This window comes from Narcine bancroftii, chromosome 2, assembly GCF_036971445.1.
Source record: "Narcine bancroftii isolate sNarBan1 chromosome 2, sNarBan1.hap1, whole genome shotgun sequence".
NCBI lineage: Eukaryota > Metazoa > Chordata > Chondrichthyes > Torpediniformes > Narcinidae > Narcine > Narcine bancroftii.
Window position 1 is genome coordinate 278764068 of NC_091470.1, and position 22071 is coordinate 278786138.

A 22071-nucleotide genomic window follows, 5' to 3' on the forward strand; every position below is an offset into this window, starting at 1 on the left:
ACTGAGATGTCATTTGTAACAAAACTTATTACTGAGAAAGGTAAGGACTGCCTTATGAACGGCATAAGCAGTTTTTCATGAGGAAAAAAAACTTTTTAAAGAGCTATAATTGCTTGGCATTTTCTACATTCCACAGCTCTACATTTTGCATGTTTTAGAATCCTTCATGTTCTCACTCAGTCTTGTTCAGCAGTTAATGCCACAAATTCCTTATTTTCCATCAGATATCCCCTTTTCCGAAACACCCCTTACTGCCTCACCATCTTCACCTCTTTAATTAACTGTCTTCTCTCTTCTCCAGTCCAAGAATCTTATCTGAAACACCTCTTTCATGGTTGCACAAAAGCCTTCAAGTGTTGAGTATTTTGTTTTAAATTTAAATTTAGACATCCAGCACAGTAACGGCCCATGAGCCCGTACTGCCCAAATACAATCAACTGACCTATACCCCCAGTAGGTTTTTGAACAGTGGAAGGAAAGTGAAGCACCCGGAGGAAATCCACAGACACAGGGATAACATACAAACTCCTTATAGGCAACGCAAGATTTAAACCCCTGTCCCGGTTCCTGGTGCTGTAACAGTGTTGCCCTAACTGCTATGCTAAGTGTGTAGGTTAAATTTTGGATTTCCAACAACTGCAGTTGATTTGAATCCGAAAAAAATCATATTTTGGAGATAAATGAGCAGAATCCACATTCAGGCACACAATGACTTCACCTCATTCCACCAAAAGTAATAAAATAAGATAGGTGCACGACTTTGAGGTTTCCCCTTGGTTAATGGCCAAGTAGCTCATCATTTTTAACATCAAGTCCTTTACAAGGTGCAGTTACCCAAGGGAAGGCACTGTAGACTGTCCATGAAACTTGTACAGGGTTATACTTGGCAAAGTTAAGACAAACTTGAGAAAGAAAGCTGAAAATGATCTGTTTATGGAACATCATTGAAATCTCATCTTTTCCCTTTATGATAGAGAGAACAAAGATGCTTTGAAAGTATTATATTGTTACAGCTTTTATTTACATTTCATCAGGTACAATATTTTGTGGTAGGTTTAATGGAAAATTACTTCCTTTAGTAAATGTCCTGTAATCTCACTTTAGACATTAGTTAGTTCAGAATGGCATTACTTTGCATATCACCCAAAGGCATTCTCAAACAAAGAGAAACATATCAGCAATTAATCAAGATAGGTACAATCTAGATACAACAAATCAGACAACTACAAGGATTATTCTCCCTCTCCCAGATTTATATTGATGATTCTTCTCTCCTCAGTTAAATGCAATCATATAAAGCTGCCCATTGCCTTGGCTGCATTCTTCCTCCCACCCACATTTAATTAATTTTGAGAACATGTCAAATCAGATGCTATGCCTCACATGCAGAACCAAAATCAGCCACTGCCTATGCACTAATAAAAGAAAAAAAACAGGCTAATCTGTCACAATTAGTACTTTTGTCATTAATCAATAGTATATTTTTTTGATCAACACAAGCAGCACCACATTAAAGCCCATGAAAATATCACCGCGTCAATGCCTATTTTATGGACTGAGCACAGTATACACATTAGTTCTTTTATTTAAGTATTAGTGGCAGAATAAGTGTTGATGAACTGCAAAAGTCCAAGAAATCAGAATCCTTTTCATCAATACAATGGCAAAACCAAGAGATGCATATTTTTACCCATGAGCAATTTAAAAGTATTTGTTCACTTTAAGAATATGAATGTGCAATTGCAGCTGCAAGGATGCTTGCATATATTTAAAGGAGACATTGAGGGAAAATAAAAAAGATTATGGGCAGAACTGGAAGAGAGAATGAAAGGAAATTCAAATAGAGTACAAATCACAGCATAGTTCAGCTATAGCCTCTACATAATTCTGCCAACAATCTAAAGAGACACCCATCTACATGATTTGAACGCAGAAAGTAAATCCATGCTTTCATTATTCTGCATTCCCATGGAGATTCATTACTCAAAATAAACGCAACTGTCAACACTAAATACAGGTTCATGTACAAAGTCTTGCATATGACTCAGACAATTAACATTGTGCTTCTCTACAGTTTACCAACCTTAACTGGTCAATATCCAGAATGACATGGAATACTTCAAAATTAAAATCTTGGCACCCAGTTCCTAACTTGGTTTATTAAAAAAGACTAGTCTTTCCTGAGAGGCTGAGCATGCTATAATAGTTTCTTTAAATATTCAAAATTTTGAAGTAGTCAAATATGCTTGAGAGGCAAGGTACAAATGACAAGCCAAATGTGAAGAAATCTGTTGGTTAACAATACTAAGAGATAAAAGAGTGGGAGTCTGGGCCTTTTTTCTACTACTGTATGGGATTCTTTTCAGCTCTCATCTAACCCTGAAGTGATTGATTATTCCTATAGGGGAGATGAAGTGAGGGATTGTGGATATTGGATAGGCTGAGATAATTGCAAGTAGAAGACAGACACTTGCAGAAAATAATGCCATGATCCAACCAGAAAAGTTCATTGGACCAAAACCAATCTGGTTTGCATCCATAGCAAAGAAAAAATATAATTGCACTATGTTACTATTAATTGGAAGAATTTCATGTACAAGCTTCCCCCGAGTTGCAGTAGCATTTCTGGAGTCAACTGCCAGCAATTCATGCCTTCATAGGGAATTCATCCATAAAGTAAATAAGAACATTTGGGCTCTCAGCAGTGGTCCTGGGATAATTTCCAAGATAAAGATTAGCTTGAGCAATGGAAGCAAGTGGGTGATTTTCAGGACCATTGTTGCATCATTGAGAGGGGCAATTCTTCACCCACCACAACTCCCTCCACACACCCCCTCAGGTGCTACCTGATATAGTGCACACTAATTTCAAAAGAGATTCTTCTAAAGGTCTTGCTTCCCTCTTTAGCCAAACATCTTCCTGGGGCATTAACGAAAATGAATTGGCACAGCATGTCAAGGAGGAAAGGTTACATTTTTAATGCCAAAAATATGGTCATGCAAACATAACAACATTTACCCAAAATATCTTCAGTGAAAGTAGTAATTTTTAAGCTTTAAAAAAAAAACTGATTTATAAATGTTTCAATCAATGCAAAGTAATGCCAATGTTTCTTCTGTTGTGTTCAGTGATCTGCCACGTAAAACCGATACAACAGGGCCATAATCACACCCGCTATTGCTGGAATTAGCCAACCGTACCACCAACTGCATGAAAACAAAACACAGAATTAAAAACTTGAAGGGCTGCTGTAAGAAAATAAGTTTAATTTTACCAAAGGCACATTTGACTCTTCCATGGTAATGTTAACATAAAATTGCGATTGTTAAACAAAATACTGTTAGCTTGGATGTGGCAATTGTGTGATAACATGCAGTAACTGAAGATCAGCTAAGTTTAAAAGTCATGATTTCCTGCAAATAATCTGGTCTGTTTCTGTGTGATGTGTCAAAGTCAAAGGTAAAGAGACAAAGAAGGTACATGTGGCACCAGCATCAGGAATTGCCTTATCTATGAGGGTCACAAGAAACAAGATGTAGCTGGTAACATGTAAAAGTGCGAAGTCAGGGGTTGTAAAGGGTATTAAAAGGGGAGAAACTTCTTGGTGCAAATGGTAATGTCACCTTGAACTGCAGTTGCAACCAAATGGAAGAAAAAGAGAGCGATTTTTAAACCTTTAACGTGTATAGTGTTGCCTTTGGCAGGAGTTTCTGGGAATAATTCTGAAGATAGAGGATCATTTCACCCAAAGAAGATGGACTATTCTAAAGTGACAACCATGGCTGACAAGGAAGTCAAAGACAGCGCAAGAGAAAGAGAGGGCATACAACATTGTAAAAATTAGCTGGAAGCCAGAGGATTGGGTAGCTTTTAAAAACCAAAAATAGGCAACAACAATAAGCAAGGAAAAAAAAATTAAATAGAAGGCAAGCTAGCCAATAGCATAAAAGTGGATACCAAACTTTTTTTCCCCAAATATACTAGAAAAAAGAGACAAGAATCAATATTGGTCCACTGGAAAATAAAGCTGGAGAATTGTTAATCTGGAACAAAAAATGTCAAATGAACTGAATAGGTATTTTGCACCATTCTTCACTGTGGAAGAGCCCAGTGACATGCCAGAAATTGGAGTCAAGGGAAGAAGTGAATGTAGTCGCTGTTACCAAGGAAAAGGGACTGAAGGTGGACAAGGTACCTGGAAGGATGGACAACACCCAAAGGTCCTGAAAGAAGTAGCTGAAGAAATTGTGAGAACATTAGTAGTATCTTCCAAGAATTTCTAGAGTTGGGAATGGTTATAAAGGAATGGAAAATTGCAAATGGCTCTCCACTTTTTTGGGTGGTTAGCCTGACTCCAATGGTGGACAAGATTCTAGAGTGTATTAAGGATGAAGTTTCAAGGTACTTAAAAGCACAAGATAAAATAACCAGTATGATTTCTTCAGGGAGATGTTGCCTAACAAATTTCTTGAAGTTCTTACTTGGAGTTTTGGAAGGCCTTTGACAAGGTACCCCAATTGAGGCTCCTAAATAAGGTAAGAGCACGGGTAGAAGATTGGCTGACTGGTAGAAGGCAAACTGGAAATAAAGGGAATCTTTTATGGCTAGCTGCCAGTGACTAGTGGTGTTCTGCAGGGGTCGGTGTTGGTTCCACTACTTTTCAAGTTGTATTTAAATGATATACTGATAGGTGCCGACTTATGATGGTCCGATTCATGATTTTTTAAAGTTACAATGATTCAAATCTGTACTGTACTTTGAATTTTTAGTGTCTCCTGACAACATTGTATCAGTCCGCACACTTGATTCCACTGCTCCGCTCTCTCCCCACAACGCCTTGTCGGTCCCCACACTGATTCCACTGCCCTTATTTGACATGATTTTTTTGACATCCAAATGAAGTGCAAGAACGTAACCCCATCGTAAATGGGGGACTTTCTGTATTTGATGGAATCAATGGCTTGCTTTGTGGTCAAGTTTGCGAACGATGCAAAGTGAAGAGATGTGTGGTGTTAAGGAAGCAGAGAGAATTAGACACGTTGGGAGAATGGGACAAAAAGTATCAGATGGAATACAGTGTACAGAAATGGGAGATTTTAGAACCAGAGGGCACAGCCTCAGAATAAAAATATGTCCCTTTAGAACAAAGATAAGAAGAAATGTCTCCAGCCAATGGATTCTGTGGAATTCGTTGCCACAGGCAGCTGTGAAGGTATATTTAAAGCAGAACAGTGAACCTAGAAATTTACAGCACAGGCCCTTTGACCCAATGTTGTGCTGACATTATATAACAGTTGATAGGTTGTTGATTAGTAAAGTCATCAAATGTTGTGGGGAAAGGCTGCAGAATGATATTGTGGGGGTAAAAAACCTCAAGCAGAATCAGCGTGTCGAATGGCATAATTCTGCTCCCAAGTCTTATAGTTTGCAAATACCTCTCATTGTTGATTCAAAAAGAACAAGGAATGTATTCTAAAATACTTGGTTATGGCTGCATTTTTAAAAATACTGACCTGGGGTTTACAGTTTTTATCCACTGCAAGCAAACACAGACATCACCTTGCAATTCACAAGTGCAATTAAAATGAGAGTAACTGGCATAATTTCTTACCCCCACCTCCAAGATACACTTGAGAAAATATAGAGCTTATACCACCAATAAACCACTTACCCTCCAATGACTCCATTTATACCTCTCACTGACTTGGGAAAGCTGCCAACATATTAAAGGGTCCATCCCACCCATAGTACTCTTCTCCCTCTTTCTGTCAGGCAGAAGATATGATTTTGAAATTATGAACCATTACATTTAAGGAGATGTTCTTTTCTACTGATATCAGACAGTTAAATGGATATCTCATTGGTAAAATATGCCCCTGCATTGTTTAAGTGTATCTCTATCCTGCACTTTGTCCTAGCAACATCATACCCTATACTTTTGTCTAAGTTTTGTACCATCTGGGTTGACTTGCTTAGATAGCACAAAACAAAGTTTTTCAACTATCTTGTTATGTGACAACAATTCAATGTCATGTCTATAAGTTCGCTGCTCCAAAACATTCAGGGAATAAGAAATGGAATATGTTTTTAATGCAAATGTTGCATGGGTGTGAATGAACAAATCAAACCAAGACAAGTTACTACAAAAAAGTGCAAAACAAATGAAATTGAAAGAACATTTTAAAACTCAAATTCATGCGATGGAGTACAATATTGATGAATTAGACAGAGTCTTTAAGGCATCTGCAATCTACAAAACAAGTTTTGATTTACAGCCCTGTAATAGCAAAAAATCAAAAGTCAGAACACACAGCCTCATTAATGGTTCGAGTTTGAGGTGCGCTGCTTGCTGAGCAAAGTTCAATACAACAATATGCTTTCTGGCAGGAAAAATGCTGATCATTTAAAAAGCATTCCCAATAAGAGAGAAAAAAAAATAGTACCTTGGTTCATATTTCTCTATTATAACTTGCTCCTGTAAGAGTAAGGGACAAAGTTCATTACATTAAACAGCAGTAATCCATTCTACTTGAAAAAAAGACTAGCTCACAGTGTTTGCAATTGTATTTGTTTTCTTTAATCTCCCTTTAGGTTATAACATAGCATTTACATTATTTGCACAGATCGTCGAATAATGCAGAAGTTTAAATTTAATCTCAGATTTCACATCGAAATTCTTTATAAAAGAAACGCATGAAATCTTTCACAAGGTGCAATATATGACTGGCATTGAGTAAAATAGGAGACCAAAGTTGCAGGATGTATGGGCCATGCTTTTTCTTTGCACCACTTTGACCTATTGTTCAATAAACCAAAGGCAACTGCAGGCAATATGCAGTAGTAGGTTCTTTAATTAGAAGGGAATAGTCCTTTAAAACTAAATTGTGTAGGAATAAGAACATCAGAACAGGAAAGGGGAATTAGGGGATATGGGGAGAAGGCAGGTAGGTGGAGTTAGGTCATAAATTAGATCAGCCATGATCGTATTGAATGGCGGAGCAGGCTCGATGGGCCATTTTCGGCCTACTCCTGTTCCTACTTCCTATGTTCCTACTTAGCTCCTCATGCTACCCCACAATTTAATATAATCCGAACCAATCTATCACAAGCTTCATCTCTTCGTCTGTGTCCGTTCTCTCAATTATCTGATGCTTCAATAAAATGAACCTACTTCTGATGTCCCTGTTCTTTGTCAGAAAGAAAAAGTAATTTTACCTTTGGTTTTTCAAAAGCACCTCTGTCATCCTGGAAGAGGAAATATGAAATAAGTAACCATTAAAAAAAAAGTCTATTTATTTAGCTGAATAACCTTCAAATTTTGAAGTAAATTAACTGTGAAAAGAACAGTAATCAACCTTATAAGAATAAAGTTTAATTGTTTGAATGAATTTATCTGGAGATTTGGAATGGAGAAATGTCAGATGAGAACAATATTATTGAATCAAATTAGAGAAAATATATTAAAAAAATCTAATGGAGGTTAGGAGCTGAACTCAGAACTCATAACTCGTCTTCAAAATGGAGTTTAAACAAGCTGCCAGCTTCCAAAAATCACTGCAGAACTCGAACTGAACTCCCTCTCTCAGAGAAAACCTGTTTTCTCTTTCTGCTTGCAAAACCACATGACCTTTTTAGAACTACAAAAAGACAGATTGCGGCACAGGACACAATCATCTGTTGCTTTCAAAACAATAATCCATTACTCCACAGCATGTCCAATTAACACCCACTTGTGAAGTCTCTTGAGCTCAGGTTCTTCTATTTGCACCTCCTTGTGAAAACCTTTAGCAAAGCAGTTTTTATTTCTTTACAAAGGCACTGGGCCCAGAGTGTCTGGTTTGCGCAGAGCTCTTGCATTTTAAATGAGATCTGTTTTGTGAAGTGTTTGTGTCCTATCCTACCCCCACAATCTATTTATATGTATTATAAAAACATATTTATATGTATTATAAAATATGATATAATCTATCACATTATTATTTTGAGAAATTCTTATATTTAAAATCAGACTTTGTTAGTTAATATTCAATGTTGTGGGCCCAGAGGACCCCAAAACCCAGCAGCAATAGAAATTCACCAAGACAAATGGTTACTTAAACAAAAGTTACTTTTAATTTTCTTTAAACATTCTGGGACATTCCCCAATCTCCATATCCTCTCCCCTCAAGGAATTACTTAAAAAAATGTTTAACCTCCAAGCTAGAAAATTCATTTTCCTGCTTCTGAGGTGTCACTGAACATTAGTTTGCTAAAAATGTGACATACATTAAACAACAAAACAATTTAGTGTGTTTTCTTGAAAAATCGTTACAGAACTCACGGGGTGAAGCTCTCCTATAAGGTACTGCTTAGTCATTTCACGCGCATCTGTGGAATGTCCAACATCTTCAAAGGCTTCAGTGGCATCATCTCCCGCTTGTTCTTTCAACACTTCTTCTCCACCTGGATGCTGCAAGATACAAAATAGGTTCAAAAGAATGATCTGCATTCATAATGGCTGTTATACATTCCCTTCAGGGTATCCCAAAGCCTTTTTTTTATATAAAAAAAAAAGCAAAATTAGAAATAAAAGACTATCAATCTGCTCAGAGTAAGACCCCATAATCAATGTAGTTAATCAAGAAAATTATGCAGATGCTGGGGTTAAGTGCAATACAGAAACATGCTGGAGAAATGCTCAGAGAATCTGTTTCTATCTTGCATCCTTCTGACTGAGACCAACTTACGAGAGTGAATAATAGGACACACACTGTATACTGGAACCATAATGCTACAGGCTAGATAAAAACTTGGCACTGAGGCTTACTTACATACAAACAGCAAGCTAAAACTAATTCAAGAAATGCTACACTTGTATTATTTAAGTAAAGCCCCTTGTATCTTTCAACAAGGACCCCAGAATACCTTTCCTAATATGGCTTGTGCACTCAAGTGTTCAGATTTATTGTCAAAATACATACTGTACATCACATACATCCATCCATAAGGTTCTTTTTCCTGCTGGCAAGGCAGAATTACTACTTATTGGTAGTGCAAAAAAGTATACTCAACAGATAAACAAATACTGGTTTAACGCTTCTGGTGTTAAACTAATCCATGCACAAAATTGCCTACTAGGTAGTTATAGAATTTCTAGGTCTCAAATAAAAACAAAACATTGTATTGGGAAGCAACTGAATTGGTAAAAATTGTCTTTACATGCACACACTTTCTAAAAGGCGGCAAGATATTGCAAAATAGGATATCGCTGAAGCAAAAAATAACAGTAGTCCTTCAGCCCTTTGGGCCTACCCCACCATTCAACACAAATCATAGTTAATCATCCACTTCAATACCCTGCTTCCACCTTTACTCAAAGATCTGCAGACACTGGAACTTTGGGCTAACAACAAGTAGCTGGAGAGACTCAGAGCATCAGTCTGCATTTCATACTCAAGATGTTGACTGTCCATTTCTCTCAATGGATATTGCCTGACATGCCCAAATCTCTTCAGGTTCTCATTTCTTCATTTACCTGAATTTTGGCATTAAAGAACACAACTACATCCTTCTCAAACATGTTCTCTTCCCAATTAGGTTAATCCAAACAAACACCCGGAGAGAATATTTTTCTTGGATTTATCTGATCAGCTATGCTTCTCCACTTCCCATCATTACTCAAGGCCCCTTTCCTATAAATATGTCAAATCCCTACCAAAACTCAGATAATCCTGCTTTTAAGTTTAAACAGTGGCAGGATATGAGCATTCAATTAACCCTTCTCTATAGAGATTGGTACCTGAAAATTAAAAACAATAAAGGGTCAAGTTTGGAGAGGCATTCAAATTGATCAAGAAATTTCTCTTGGCTCAGGAACAATGGAAGCAGAAGAGGAACAAATTATGATGGAGCAGCAATTTAGTCCTTTTCAAAACAAGGCTTGGCTGAGAGGTGTGAGAAGGAGGGGTGGGATGGGGGGGTGGAGGTGCAGGGGGAAGATGGAGGATGGATGGAAGAAAAAAAATAGGCTGGGAAGAAACAAGGACTCCTTTTGCCATATTTTCATGAGTAAATATTTTCCTGTGATTTTCTAATTCTCCCATTAAAATGGGAGAACAAGGAACACATTTTGAATCTAGAAGAGATGGGATATATAATCTTTTTTTTTTAAAAAAAGGGTGGCAGAAGGTATCCCCACAGGACAAAAAAGAACAGCCATTGAAAAAGTGATTTAAAAAAAATACAATTTGGGGCTCCAGATGAATGAATTCTTTGGGCAATCCTTTATCTTATTTTTAAAGGTCATAGAGCACAGAAATAAACCCTTTGGCATACTGAATCTATGCAAATTATCAAATGCCCATTGACATCCTGAAGAATCCCATGACACCACAATGAGGAAATGCAGATTGTACATCACACACACAGCACACCAGAAGTTATGACTGAATCCTGAATGCAAAAATAAAACAGTCTGTATAAAATTTGAAAAGGCAATTTAAAAAAAAACTGTACAATCTCAAAACTGACTTACAAATGCGTTTTAGAAAAAAAGCTGCATAGTAATAGAAAAGGAATTTAATATTTGAAACAGATCAAGTATGGCCTATAAAGGTTAAACTCTTGTTTTTGATTCATAGTTAATTTTGTGCCTATCTCTTTAAGTATTGTTTGTAGCATTACCAAAGTGACTATGACATAATATCCGGCAGACTAAGAGCTTGCATCTCATTCTTCAAAAAAAATACGAAGGCGACGTGAGCTTGAGATAATTTTCTTTGAATTTGTCTTATTTCTTCTGGTGTATCTCTTTAAAGTTAAATATAGGTATATTTTAAAATACATTATATGGTTTGTTTATTCATCGTTTAAGAAAATCTTAATGCCAAGTTATGCAAAATGTTTATCCATTTTATCAATGAATTAAAGCTAGATAAAGCTGCATCTACAAAATTTGGTTTATTAGATTAATAAGACAGTAATTCGGAATATCATCCCCATGTTTCCTTGAAGATGACACGTTTTGAAATTAGGAAATATTGGAACTTGGAAAGTATCTTCTATATTTTGATTCAAAGAAAATTATAGTTCTGAACTTTGGAAGAAAGGCTTGTAAAATTTGTCTGAAAGAATTCAACTTGTTAAAAGCAAAGAGACATTCTTGCTGTAAAATTAGAATATTCCAGAAGCCTCTATATGAACATGTAGGTGAATTGCACAGTTTAAAATAGAGTCAAAGTCTAGGAAGACACCTGTAAACTTGGAAAGATAAGATACAACTTTGGTTATCAGAATCTGGCAGGAAGCCCAGAAGAATGTTCTTAAAAGTTATTATAAACATCTAATTAAAAAACAGCTTGTGTGCAGAACCACAGGCAATTTAGAGATATTCTCTTAAAGGGACCAAGCAAGATACAAATTTGTTTACAGTTCCCAGGAACCAGAAGACAGACTGTAGCGTGAAGAACCCAAGATGGTTAAGAAGTCTCGTTGGGCTAAAGACCTTGAGCAAACAGCTCCTCTAAAAGAACTGTTTGGTTGTGAGTTGAGCCAGCAAAGCGGACCAAAATGCTTGGCAGGAGATTGGAGCCAGCCACCATTGAATAAACGGCTTCAACTACCAAGCTAGAAGAGGACACAATCGAGGCACTGCAGGCCTCATTAGCTGACTTAAAGGGTAGTGGAACTGGAACATATGAATGTACATTGCAAAGTCCCATTGGTGCTGTATCGAGCAAAATGCAGAAGATGGAGACTCAATCAGCGGTATCTGAAAGTTCAAATGTGAATCCTGATGATAGTATTTCCAAGGTTATGAGTGCAGGAAGATCTTCAAAGTCTTCAATGGCATCTAAACCAAGTACAGCTTCATGTGCTTCAAGCATATCAGCTATGCGTGCTAAGGCACAAGTAGACTTGGCCATTGTCTGTGCACAACATAAGTGGTTGGCTAGTGAAGAACAAAATAGATTAATGAATAGAGAAAAGACTAGAGCTTGAGGAACAATATGCTATGAATACAGCCAAAGTAAAAGCATTAGCTCAGGCTTCTGCAAAATCTATCACTCAAAGTGAAATACCCAAAGGGCTAGCACCTAACATTCCAGCAGATCAATGGGTACCGCAGCCATGAGAAACAAATATACTCGAGCAAGAAGCCACGGGTGTCACTGCTAGTGCTCAAGTCTCTTCATGTTGCTGAAGAACCAGCGACAAGTCAAGGATCCCCATCAATGCTATCACTTACATACCAAGGATCCCCATCAATGCCATCACTTAAAACTCAAGGTCCTACACCTATGGCACAAGTTCAAGATCCATTTGCTCCAACCACATCAAGACAACTAATTGCAAGCCATGGTGGACAAGAACTATATTATCACTCATAGCAAAACAAAATGAAATTTCTGCTATTTTAGCACAGCAACAAGGTTCATATGGTTTACCCAAGAAGGAAATTCCAGTTTTTAAATGGAGATCCATTGCAATATCTGACATTCATGAAATCCTTTCAACATCACATTGAAAGTAATACAAAAAACACTAAAGATCGTCTGTATTACCTGGAACAGTGCACTGGAGAACAGGTAAAGGAGTTAGTCAAAAGTTGTCAATATATGAATCCAGGACAAGGATTTAAAAGGGCAAAAGAATTATTGGATCATCATTATGGCAATGAACATAAAAATCGCAAGGGCCCACATAGACAAGATTTTCTCTTGGTCATCTATAAAATCAGAGGACACAAAGGCGTTACAAGCATATGCACTCTTTCTGCATGGATGTTGAAATGCAATGGGAAGTAGTGTACATTTGCAAGAGCTGTATTTGCTTGCTAATTTGTCAATTATTGTAAATAAATTGCCTGATAAGCTGAAGGATTTATGGAGAACCAAAGTTGCAGAGCTTAAGAATCTTCCCAGAATGGACGACACTTTTGAGGATGTTGTACAATTCTTGGAATGGCATGTACATGTTTACTTCATACCAGCATTTGTAAATATTAAGGATACTTCAATAGTTCCTACAGATGTAAAGAAGTCTAAATCATCGTCTCAACAGAAACCAAAGGGAAGTACCTTTGTTACTGCTGTGTCAGATACAAACACAAGAAAGAACAAGGAAACAAAGGAAAAAGATCAGACTGTTCAGGAAAGCTGTTTGTATTGCAAAGATAAGCATGCTTTAGAAAAATGTTCACGATTGGAGAAAAAGTTATATGACAAGAAAGTTTCCTTTTTAAAGAAGAATGGAATATGTTTTGGTTGCTTGTGTAAAGGACACATCAGCAAAACTTGTAATAAGTGACACAGGTGTGATATATGCAGTTTAAAACATCCCAAGTTACTGCATACTCAAGGAAGTAAAGTTCAGGATATCAAACAATCTGAATCCAAGACTAAAGACACAGTCAGAGAGGATGCTTCAGCTTTGATTCAGGCAAACAGTCTTACTGGGGCCGGTAACAAAGCTCTCTCAATAGTTCTTGTTCAGGTTAAAGCTAAAAAAGGGAGCTTTATGCTAAAGACTTGAGCATTTCTTGATCCAGGAAGTATCACATAATTTTGTGCTGTTGAATTACTGAATAAAATTAATCTTCATGGTAAAAGATCACATATTTGTTGAAGACAATGAATGATGAGAAGAACATTGAAACTAATATAGTTTCAGGTTTACAGATTACTGGATTGAAATGCAATGAAATTTGCAATCTTCCAAGTGTATATACTCAGAAGATTATGCCTGTGAATAAGGAGAATATTCTCTATCAGGATGATATCAAGCAGTGGGATCATCTAAATTACTTTTGCTTATCCAAGATTGATGCCAAAATCGAGATGTTAATTGGATTAGATTTAGCAAAAGCTCTCGAACCTCTTAGAAGTAATAAGTCAAAATGACAGATCTTATGCTGTAAGAACATTGCTTGGACAATTAACGAACCATTAGGAGGAAAAATGTATAATGATCAGAGTCGTCGAATGTAAATGTCAACAGAATTTCAGTTGTCAAACTTAATGATCTGTGGGAACAACAATTTAAAACTGAATACCCAGAATGTCTCCCATATATTCAAGAACCTTCGAACAATGATAAACAGTTTTTGGATTTAGTTTCAAATTCTGTTAAACATGTTGATGGTCATTACTGTGTAGTGTTAACTTTTGAAGAAAAGAGAGATTTGTATTCCAAAAGTTTGTATTCTAAAAGTCTGATTTTAAATATAAGAATTTCTCAAATAATAATTGCAGAACAGAGACTTCTAAATTTGAAGAGAAAATTCAAGAGAAATCCTTCCTTTCATTTGGAATATACAAATGTCATGTTGAATCAACAGACTTTGGAATTGTCACATTTGCTCAGTTACACCACTTTGCTGACACAAGCGAAGGTGGTTTTAGTACTGTCAGTTATTTAGTACCTCGAAATAACCGAGAGTACATTGCGGATTTGTAATGGGAAAAGCCAGAGTAGCTCCATTAAAGCCAGTCACCATACCTTGAATGAAATTGACTGCTGCTACTATAGCGATCAAAGTAGACCATGTTAAGAAGAAAATTACAAATGGAGCTAGCAGATTCTATGTTTTGAACTGATAGTACATCAGTACTTAAGTACATTAATTACAAAACCATGAAGACTACCTTTGTGACTAACAGAATTAATGAGATCGAGAAGATTTTGCATGCTACTCAATGGAGATATCTTAAAAACAGTGGATAATCCAACTGACATGTCTTCACGAGGATCAAAAATTCAATAGCTTCTGAAAAGAGCCAAAACTTAGGTGTCTGGTTCTCAATTTCTTTCGCAATCTCAAGAAGAATTGCCTCAAATTCAGAAGTGTTAAAAGAATTTTTTAATGGAGGATCCAGAAATCCAAAACACTAATGTGAATTCTATTCAACTATCTAATGAGAATGATCCAATTATTTAATTCATTTGCTATCACTCTTCATTGTTTCCTTTAAGAAAGGCAGTCGCATGGATTCTTAGGTTAAAAACTATGCTTCTAAATCGTATCAAAAAAGAAAATCTGAAGTCTTGAAAGAGCTGTTACCTATGTGACAGATTGTTATATTTCATATAGTATATAGATATGTTTTATAGGAGATAAATTGTGGCAGGTTTTTTAGTGTAGGTCACATATAAACACTTCAAAACAGATCTCATTTAAAATACCAGAGCTCTGCTCAGGCTAGACAATCCAGGCTGCGAGTGTTTTTGCACAAACTTTGAAGAATACCTATAAGGACATCACAAGTAGGTGTTAATTGGACATGTTGTGGAGTAATGGATTATTGTTTTGGAAAACAACAGATGAACGAACTCAGAAGATTAGGTCCGGAGCTGGAGTCTGAGAGTAGTTGGCTATTCTAAGGGGGGGGGGGGGAAGAGAGAGAGAGAGAGAGAGAGAGAGAGAGAGAGAGAGAGAGAGAGAGAGAGAGAGAGAGAGAGAGAGAGAGAGAGAGAGAGAGAGAGAAAGAATTCAGCAGCAGCAGCTGGAACTGGAACAGGTCAAGCTGCCAACCTTGTGGAAAACCCCATTTTGAAGACAGGTTGTGAGTTCTTAGTTCAGCCTGGTCAAAGCCCTCAGTCCATACAAGAGGCTGTATAATGTTTTACTTGAAAAGGAACTCTGTGGTGACCTGAAAGAAAGGGGTTATTATCTGGAGAACACTGAGGGGGCAAGTTTTTTCGGCAAGTCACTGAAGCGGTTGATTTAAAAAAAGGAATCAGTGTAATGAATCTCTCTCTGAAAACTGTCAAGAGCCTTCCTGAGTGGTAACCATTTACTAAAGCCTGGTGAAATTCATAAATATTAAATTCTGTGAACAGTAGAAGAATTGCCTGTAACCAGTGAACTTGGAGAAGTGAGATTGGATTGTGACTTTAGAACTTTTCTGAACTTCTATATACATTGCATACACGTGAGCTTAGAATTAGAAGGGGGTTAACAGTAATTAAAGTTTGATCCTGTTTTCATGTTTAAATTAAAAGTAACTTTTGTTTAAGTAACCATTTGTCTTGGTGAATTTCTATTGCTGCTAGGTTTTGGGGTCCTCTGGACCCATAACACCAAACAATTGATGAGTTGGTGAATGCTGAATTGGAAATAATTTGTTTTCATCAGAAAAAAAAGCATTTGATAATGTGATAGCAAAATAAAAGAAGAATCCGAATGTTACAAACAAGTTGTGTTTACAAGCTAAATCTATTCTTGTAAATGATGTATTGAGAGTAGGAGGAAGATTGGAAAAAGCAATAATGCCAGAAGAAGTTAGACATCCAATGATCTTAACTAAGAAATTTCATATTTCTGAATTGATTGTTCAACATATACATGAAAAAATAGGTCATGATGGTTGTAATCACATCTTAACAGAATTAAGCCAGAAATATTGGATGCTTGGTGCTTCAACATTGATCAAAAGAATTCTATCAAAATGTGTTAATTGTCAACGTGCAAATGCTAAATTTGGACAACAACAAATGGCGGATTTGCCACAAGACAGTTTCATCTGATGAACCCCCATTTATATACGTGGGAGTTGATTATTTTGGACCTTTGCAAGTAAAACGAGGAAGAAGTATTGAAAAACAATACAGAGCTATTTTTACCTGTTTGACTTTGAGAGCAATTCATACTGAAGTAGCATCATCGCTTGATACAGACTCTTTATCAATGTTCTTCAACATTTTATCACAAAGTGTGGTCAAATAAAAGAATTACGTTCTGATAATGGATCAGATGCTCAACTAGAGTTAGGAAAAGCAATTCAAAATTGGGATCAACATCAAATTCATGATGCATTACTTCAAAAAGAAATTAGTTGGATATTTAACCCACCCACAGGATCACATCATGGAGGTTTGCGGGAAAGAATGATTAGATCAATCAAGAAAATTCTTAATTCCATTTTGAATAGTCAAATACTCAATGATAACAATCTTCAGACAGTGTGCGAAATCGAAAATATTTTAAATAGTCATCCAATAACTAAAATTTCTGTCAATTCAAATGATACTAAGACACTTACACTAAATCACCTCTTACTTCTTAAATCTAAACCTTTAATGCCTCCAAGTCAATTTCAGAAAGAAGATATTTATGTGAGATGCAGATGAAAACAAGTGCAATTTACTGTGGATTTATTTTAGAAAAGATGGATTAAAGAATATATTTAATTATTACAAGAGAGACAAAAATGGTCTAAAGCTAAATGCAATTTTTTTTATGTGGAGACACTGTAAATATCATAGATGATTCTGCACCAAGAAATTCTTGGTTGCTGGGAAAAATGATGGATACAGTTCCGGACAAGAAAGGTTTTGTTCGGCAAGTGCAGATTAAAGCCAAGACTGATTACTTAAATTAACCTATTACTAAAATCTTTTACAAGAAGCAGAAATTTTGATTTCTAATCTTATACTTACCATATTTACTTGGGTATCTATAATAGTAATTATTATAAATTAGTCATTAATGTCTGTTATAATAATTAGGGGCCAGAATGTAAAGGTTAAAGCCTTGTGTTTTTAATTCTTTTGTTAATTTTGTGCTCGTCTCTTTAAGAAAAAGTATTGTTTGTAGTGTTACCATAGTGACTGTAACTTAATATGTCATAATATCTGGCAGACTAAGAGCTTACATCTAATTTTTTGATGAACGATGAAGGTGATGAGAGCTTGAGATAATTTTCTTTGAATTTCATCGTATCTCATCTCATTTCTTCTTGTACATCTCTTTAAAGTTGAATACTGTTATATTTTTAAATACAGTACATGCTTTATTTATTCATCATTATGAAAATATTAATGTGAAGTTATGCAAAGTGTTTATCGTTTTATCAATGAATTAAAGCTAGATAAAGCGGCATCTACAAAGTTTGGTTTATTGGATTAATAACATTATAAATCGGAAATCGTCCTCACATTTCCTTGAAGATGACACGTTTTGAAATTAGGAAATACTAGAACCTGGAAAGTGTCATCTATATGGCCCCAAACAGTTCAAATCAATTTTATGAATACAGTATTTCCATTTGAATACTTTAAGATCACAGGTAAATAACTAAAAGGAAAGCAATAACAAGTACAAACCTTCCTACTTTTTATAAAAATAATTTTTTTTATTTAACACTTCACTGCAAACCACGTCAGTAACTATATATATATATATATATATCACACACACACAGATTTTCAATTAATATGTACAGTGACATTTTCATTTTTTCCCTCCTCCCCAACCCCCTCCACACTCCATAACTTAAAAGCAAGAAAAAGGGAAAAACAAACAGAAATGAAGAAAGAAAAAGATTGTGTCATCTGATATATTATATTTAACTATTTTCTTAATTGTAACTTGTCACATCAAAAGATGGAGGTCTTAAAGTTTGTGATTTCTAATAAACTTTATGCATGATTCCCAAATTTGTTCAAATAAAATATATTTGTCTCTTAGTTTGTAGGTAATTTTTTTCTAATGGAATACAATTCTATGTACCAATGTAAGGGTGTTTCCATTTTCCAAGTTACCATTATGCACTTTTTTACTGCCGCAAATGCGATCATAATAAATCGTTTTTGAGCTCTGTCTAATTTTAGACCTAATTCTATCTTTTATGCTGTTTTACAGGAAGACTTTTGGGTCTTTTGGTATTTTTTTTTGTAATTCTACTTAATATTAAATTTAAATGCTCCCAAGAGGTTTTCACTTTTGTATTTGTCCAAGTTGCATGTATTATTGTACTAATTTCTTGTTTACAACAGAAGATTTGTCCTATAGTATTGGATTCCATTCTTTTAATTTTTGAGGTGTAGTATATAATCTATGGAGCCAATTGTATTGCATCATACGATACTTTGAGTTTATTGTATTAGTAATGGTACCTGCATATAGTTTAATCAATGTTTCATTCATTTTCCATATATTTAAGTCTTTTTCCCAACATTGTTTGGATTTATATATTACTTCAGCATTTTCCTTGTTTTGTAATTTACATTTTGTGATAAATTTTTTTAACTACCACAGCGTCTGTGATTAGATATCCAAAGCAACTACTCTCAGGTAACCTTAGACTAGCTCTCAGCTTCTCTTTTAAATATGCTTTCAATTGATAATAAACAAATATACCATGTTATATTCTATATTTATCTTTTAACTGTTCAAATGTCAATAAATTATTTCCCAAAAAGCAATCTTATTTTTTATTCCTTTTCTTGCCCATTCCTTGAAGAATAAATTATCCATTGAAAAAGGAATATATGGGTTTTGAATTAGCAACATTTTTCATATTTGATAATTTATCATCATTCTATGCATTCTTCTCCTTATTTTTAATATATGATATAGTATTAGTAGGTTGTTATGTTGCACCAGTTTCTCATTCCACTTATAGCAACATTTTCCTCTAATTTATATAACTATCTTAAGCCAAGCCAGTTTTTCTCACACCTGCTAAAAGTTTGACAAAATTCTTAACTGTGCTGTCCTGTAATAGTTTTTGAAATTTGGCAACTGCAATCCCCCTTGTTTATATGTCCATGTTAGTTTATCCAAAGCTACTCTTGATTGTTTTGCCTTTCCATAGGAACTTTCTTATTAATTTATTCAATTTTTTTTTTTTTTTTTTTTTTTTTAAAAAGAATTTTCCTGTCAAGGGAATTGGTAATGTTTGGACTAAGTACTGTAATCGTGGGAATACTTTCATTTTGATGCAGTTTACTCTCCCTATTAAAATTAGTGGTAGTTCTTTCCATTTCTCTAAATCCTCTTGTATTTTCCTTATTAATGGTTGATAAATTTAATTTATACAAATAATTTAAATTATTGTCTATTCTCAAACCCAAGTAATATATGGCCTGTGATTGCAATTTGAAAGGTGATACCCTTTTACATTCCGTAAAGTCGACTTTATTCATTGGCATCACCTCACTTTCATCAATATTAACCTTGTATCCTGATATGGCCTCGTGTTCTTTCAATTTTGTATATAACCTTTTTATTGATTTATCTGGGTGTATAGAAGCCAATTTTAAATTCTTCCTCTTTTATTTCTATTCCATTTATCATGAGGTCTTTTCTTATCAGTTCTGCCAATGGTTCTACAGTTAAAGCAAACAGGGAAGGTGATAGTGGGTATGCCTATCTTGTTGACCTACCATTATATAATGCCCTGATCCAATTAATGAATATTTTCAATGATAACTCCATGCAACCCTATCAAAGACTTTCTCTGCATCAAGAGTTACTGCCACAGTTGGTGTTTTGTTTGTTTGTGCCGTATGAATCAGGTTAATAAATATACACATTATCTGCGGTTCTTCTGTTTTTAAACAAATCCCGTCTGATCTAACCATTAATTTTGGCATACAATCCGTTAATCTGTTCACTCATAGTTTTGCAATTAGTTTGTAGTCTATATTTAGTAGATATTTAGTCTATATGAAGCCAGTGACAGGTCTTTTCCTGTTCTTGGAATTACTGAGATCATTGCCATTTTGCAAGAGTCAGGCAGATTCTGGGTCTCTTCCACTTGTTTCATTACCTCTAAGAGGGGCTGACTTATTAGATTATTGAATACATTGTAAAATTCCATGGGAATTTCATTTGGTAATGTCATTAATTTTTTCTCCATCGATTCTCTTTTTTCCCCCCCCCATATCCTCTCTTTTTTTTTAAACTTTATTTATTCATTCAGAGTACAGATAATAAGTAACATATATAACAATAAACTATAAACATGAACATTATATTTTATATATATTAAAAAGAGAACCCCCCCCTTCAGCCAACTCTCCTAAGGAGAGCCATAAAGAGAAGAAAAAAGAAAAAATTAAGCATAGAAATTAAGATCTAATTAATGTAAATCAAAATGTAAATATTCTGAATATAAAAACACTTATTAATAAACTATAGTTATCATGCAAAACATACATAATTTTTTCCATTATTAAACAATATTTCATCTCATGATGCCATCTATTAATATCAATCATGTTCGTATCTTTCCACGTACGAGCAATACATTTTTTTGCTACAGATAAAGCTAAATATACAAAAGCAAGTTGAAACTTATCTAATCCCAAACCTTTCAGAGGTTGCAAACTACCCAATAAAAATACTGTCGGATCTAAAGGTATTTTAATCTTATACAAGTATTCTAGAAACAATTGAACTTTCTTACCACATCTAAAACACAAATCTGATTCATGAAAACCATACTTTTTTAGTTTTTCCAGGTGTTAAGTATAATTGATGTAAAAAATTATAATTAATCATTGGATAGCATGCATTTATCAGTCTAGTTACACTATCATAACAGATATCTAACTAATCATCCTCAGAGAAAGTAAAACTGATATCCACTTCCCACTTACCTTTGGATTTATCCCAACCCTTTTTATCCATACTTCCTCTCTTTTCATTAAATCTTTCTCTATGGTCACTATATCTTTTTCTAACTGTTCCATTTCCCAAGTGTTCTTTTTTAATTTTGGTTGTATAACTAATTATTTCACCTCTAAATAAAGGCTTTCATTGCATCCCATAATATAATATGAAGAGTTTATATTTGTCTCAAAGTATATTTGATTTGTTGCTCTATATACTCTCGAAAGTCTTGCCTTTTTAACAACATGGTATTCAGCCTCCATCTGTATCTTTTTGGTGGATATCCTCCAGAGCAATTGACAACAAGGTTGAATAGTCTGATAAAAGTATTGCCTTATATTCAGTCTTTCAGACTCTCCCTTGAATTTAGGATGACAATAAAATCATAACCATCCTAGAATAAGTTTTATGCCTTTTAGAGTAATAGGGAATAATCTCTCTCTTTGAGGTTTTCTCCATATATCAATTATTTTCATGAATTGAACTTAATGTAAATTTAGCTGCTTTTTTTATGGTGTTCTTCCTGGTTTTATCTATCGATGGGTCAAGGTTAAAATTAAAGTCTCCCCAGTAAGATATGTCCTTGTGTATTTGCTATTTAAAAAAATCTCCTGCATAAATTTCTGGCCATCTTCATTAGGTGCATAAATATTTAACAAATTCCAAGATTCTGAATAAATTTGGCATACTGT

General features: G+C 35.0%; 1 protein-coding gene across 3 annotated transcripts in view; it reads right to left on the minus strand.

Moving 5' to 3' along the window:
* Window positions 1–999: 999 nt before the first annotated feature.
* Window positions 1000–22071, minus strand: part of cyb5a (cytochrome b5 type A (microsomal)) — a 45286-nt gene continuing 24214 nt past the window's right edge. For 2 of the 3 annotated variants that reach the window (XM_069921082.1, XM_069921083.1), the window contains 5 exons: window positions 8321–8449; window positions 7216–7245; window positions 6444–6475; window positions 5672–5765; window positions 1000–3206 (listed from right to left, as the gene is read on the minus strand). In XM_069921082.1, coding sequence (XP_069777183.1) covers window positions 3084–3206; window positions 5672–5765; window positions 6444–6475; window positions 7216–7245; window positions 8321–8449 — 408 coding nt within the window. In that variant the 3' untranslated portion in view covers window positions 1000–3083. The remainder of the gene's footprint in view (window positions 3207–5671; window positions 5766–6443; window positions 6476–7215; window positions 7246–8320; window positions 8450–22071) is intronic. The other variant, XM_069921084.1, reaches the window with a different exon arrangement.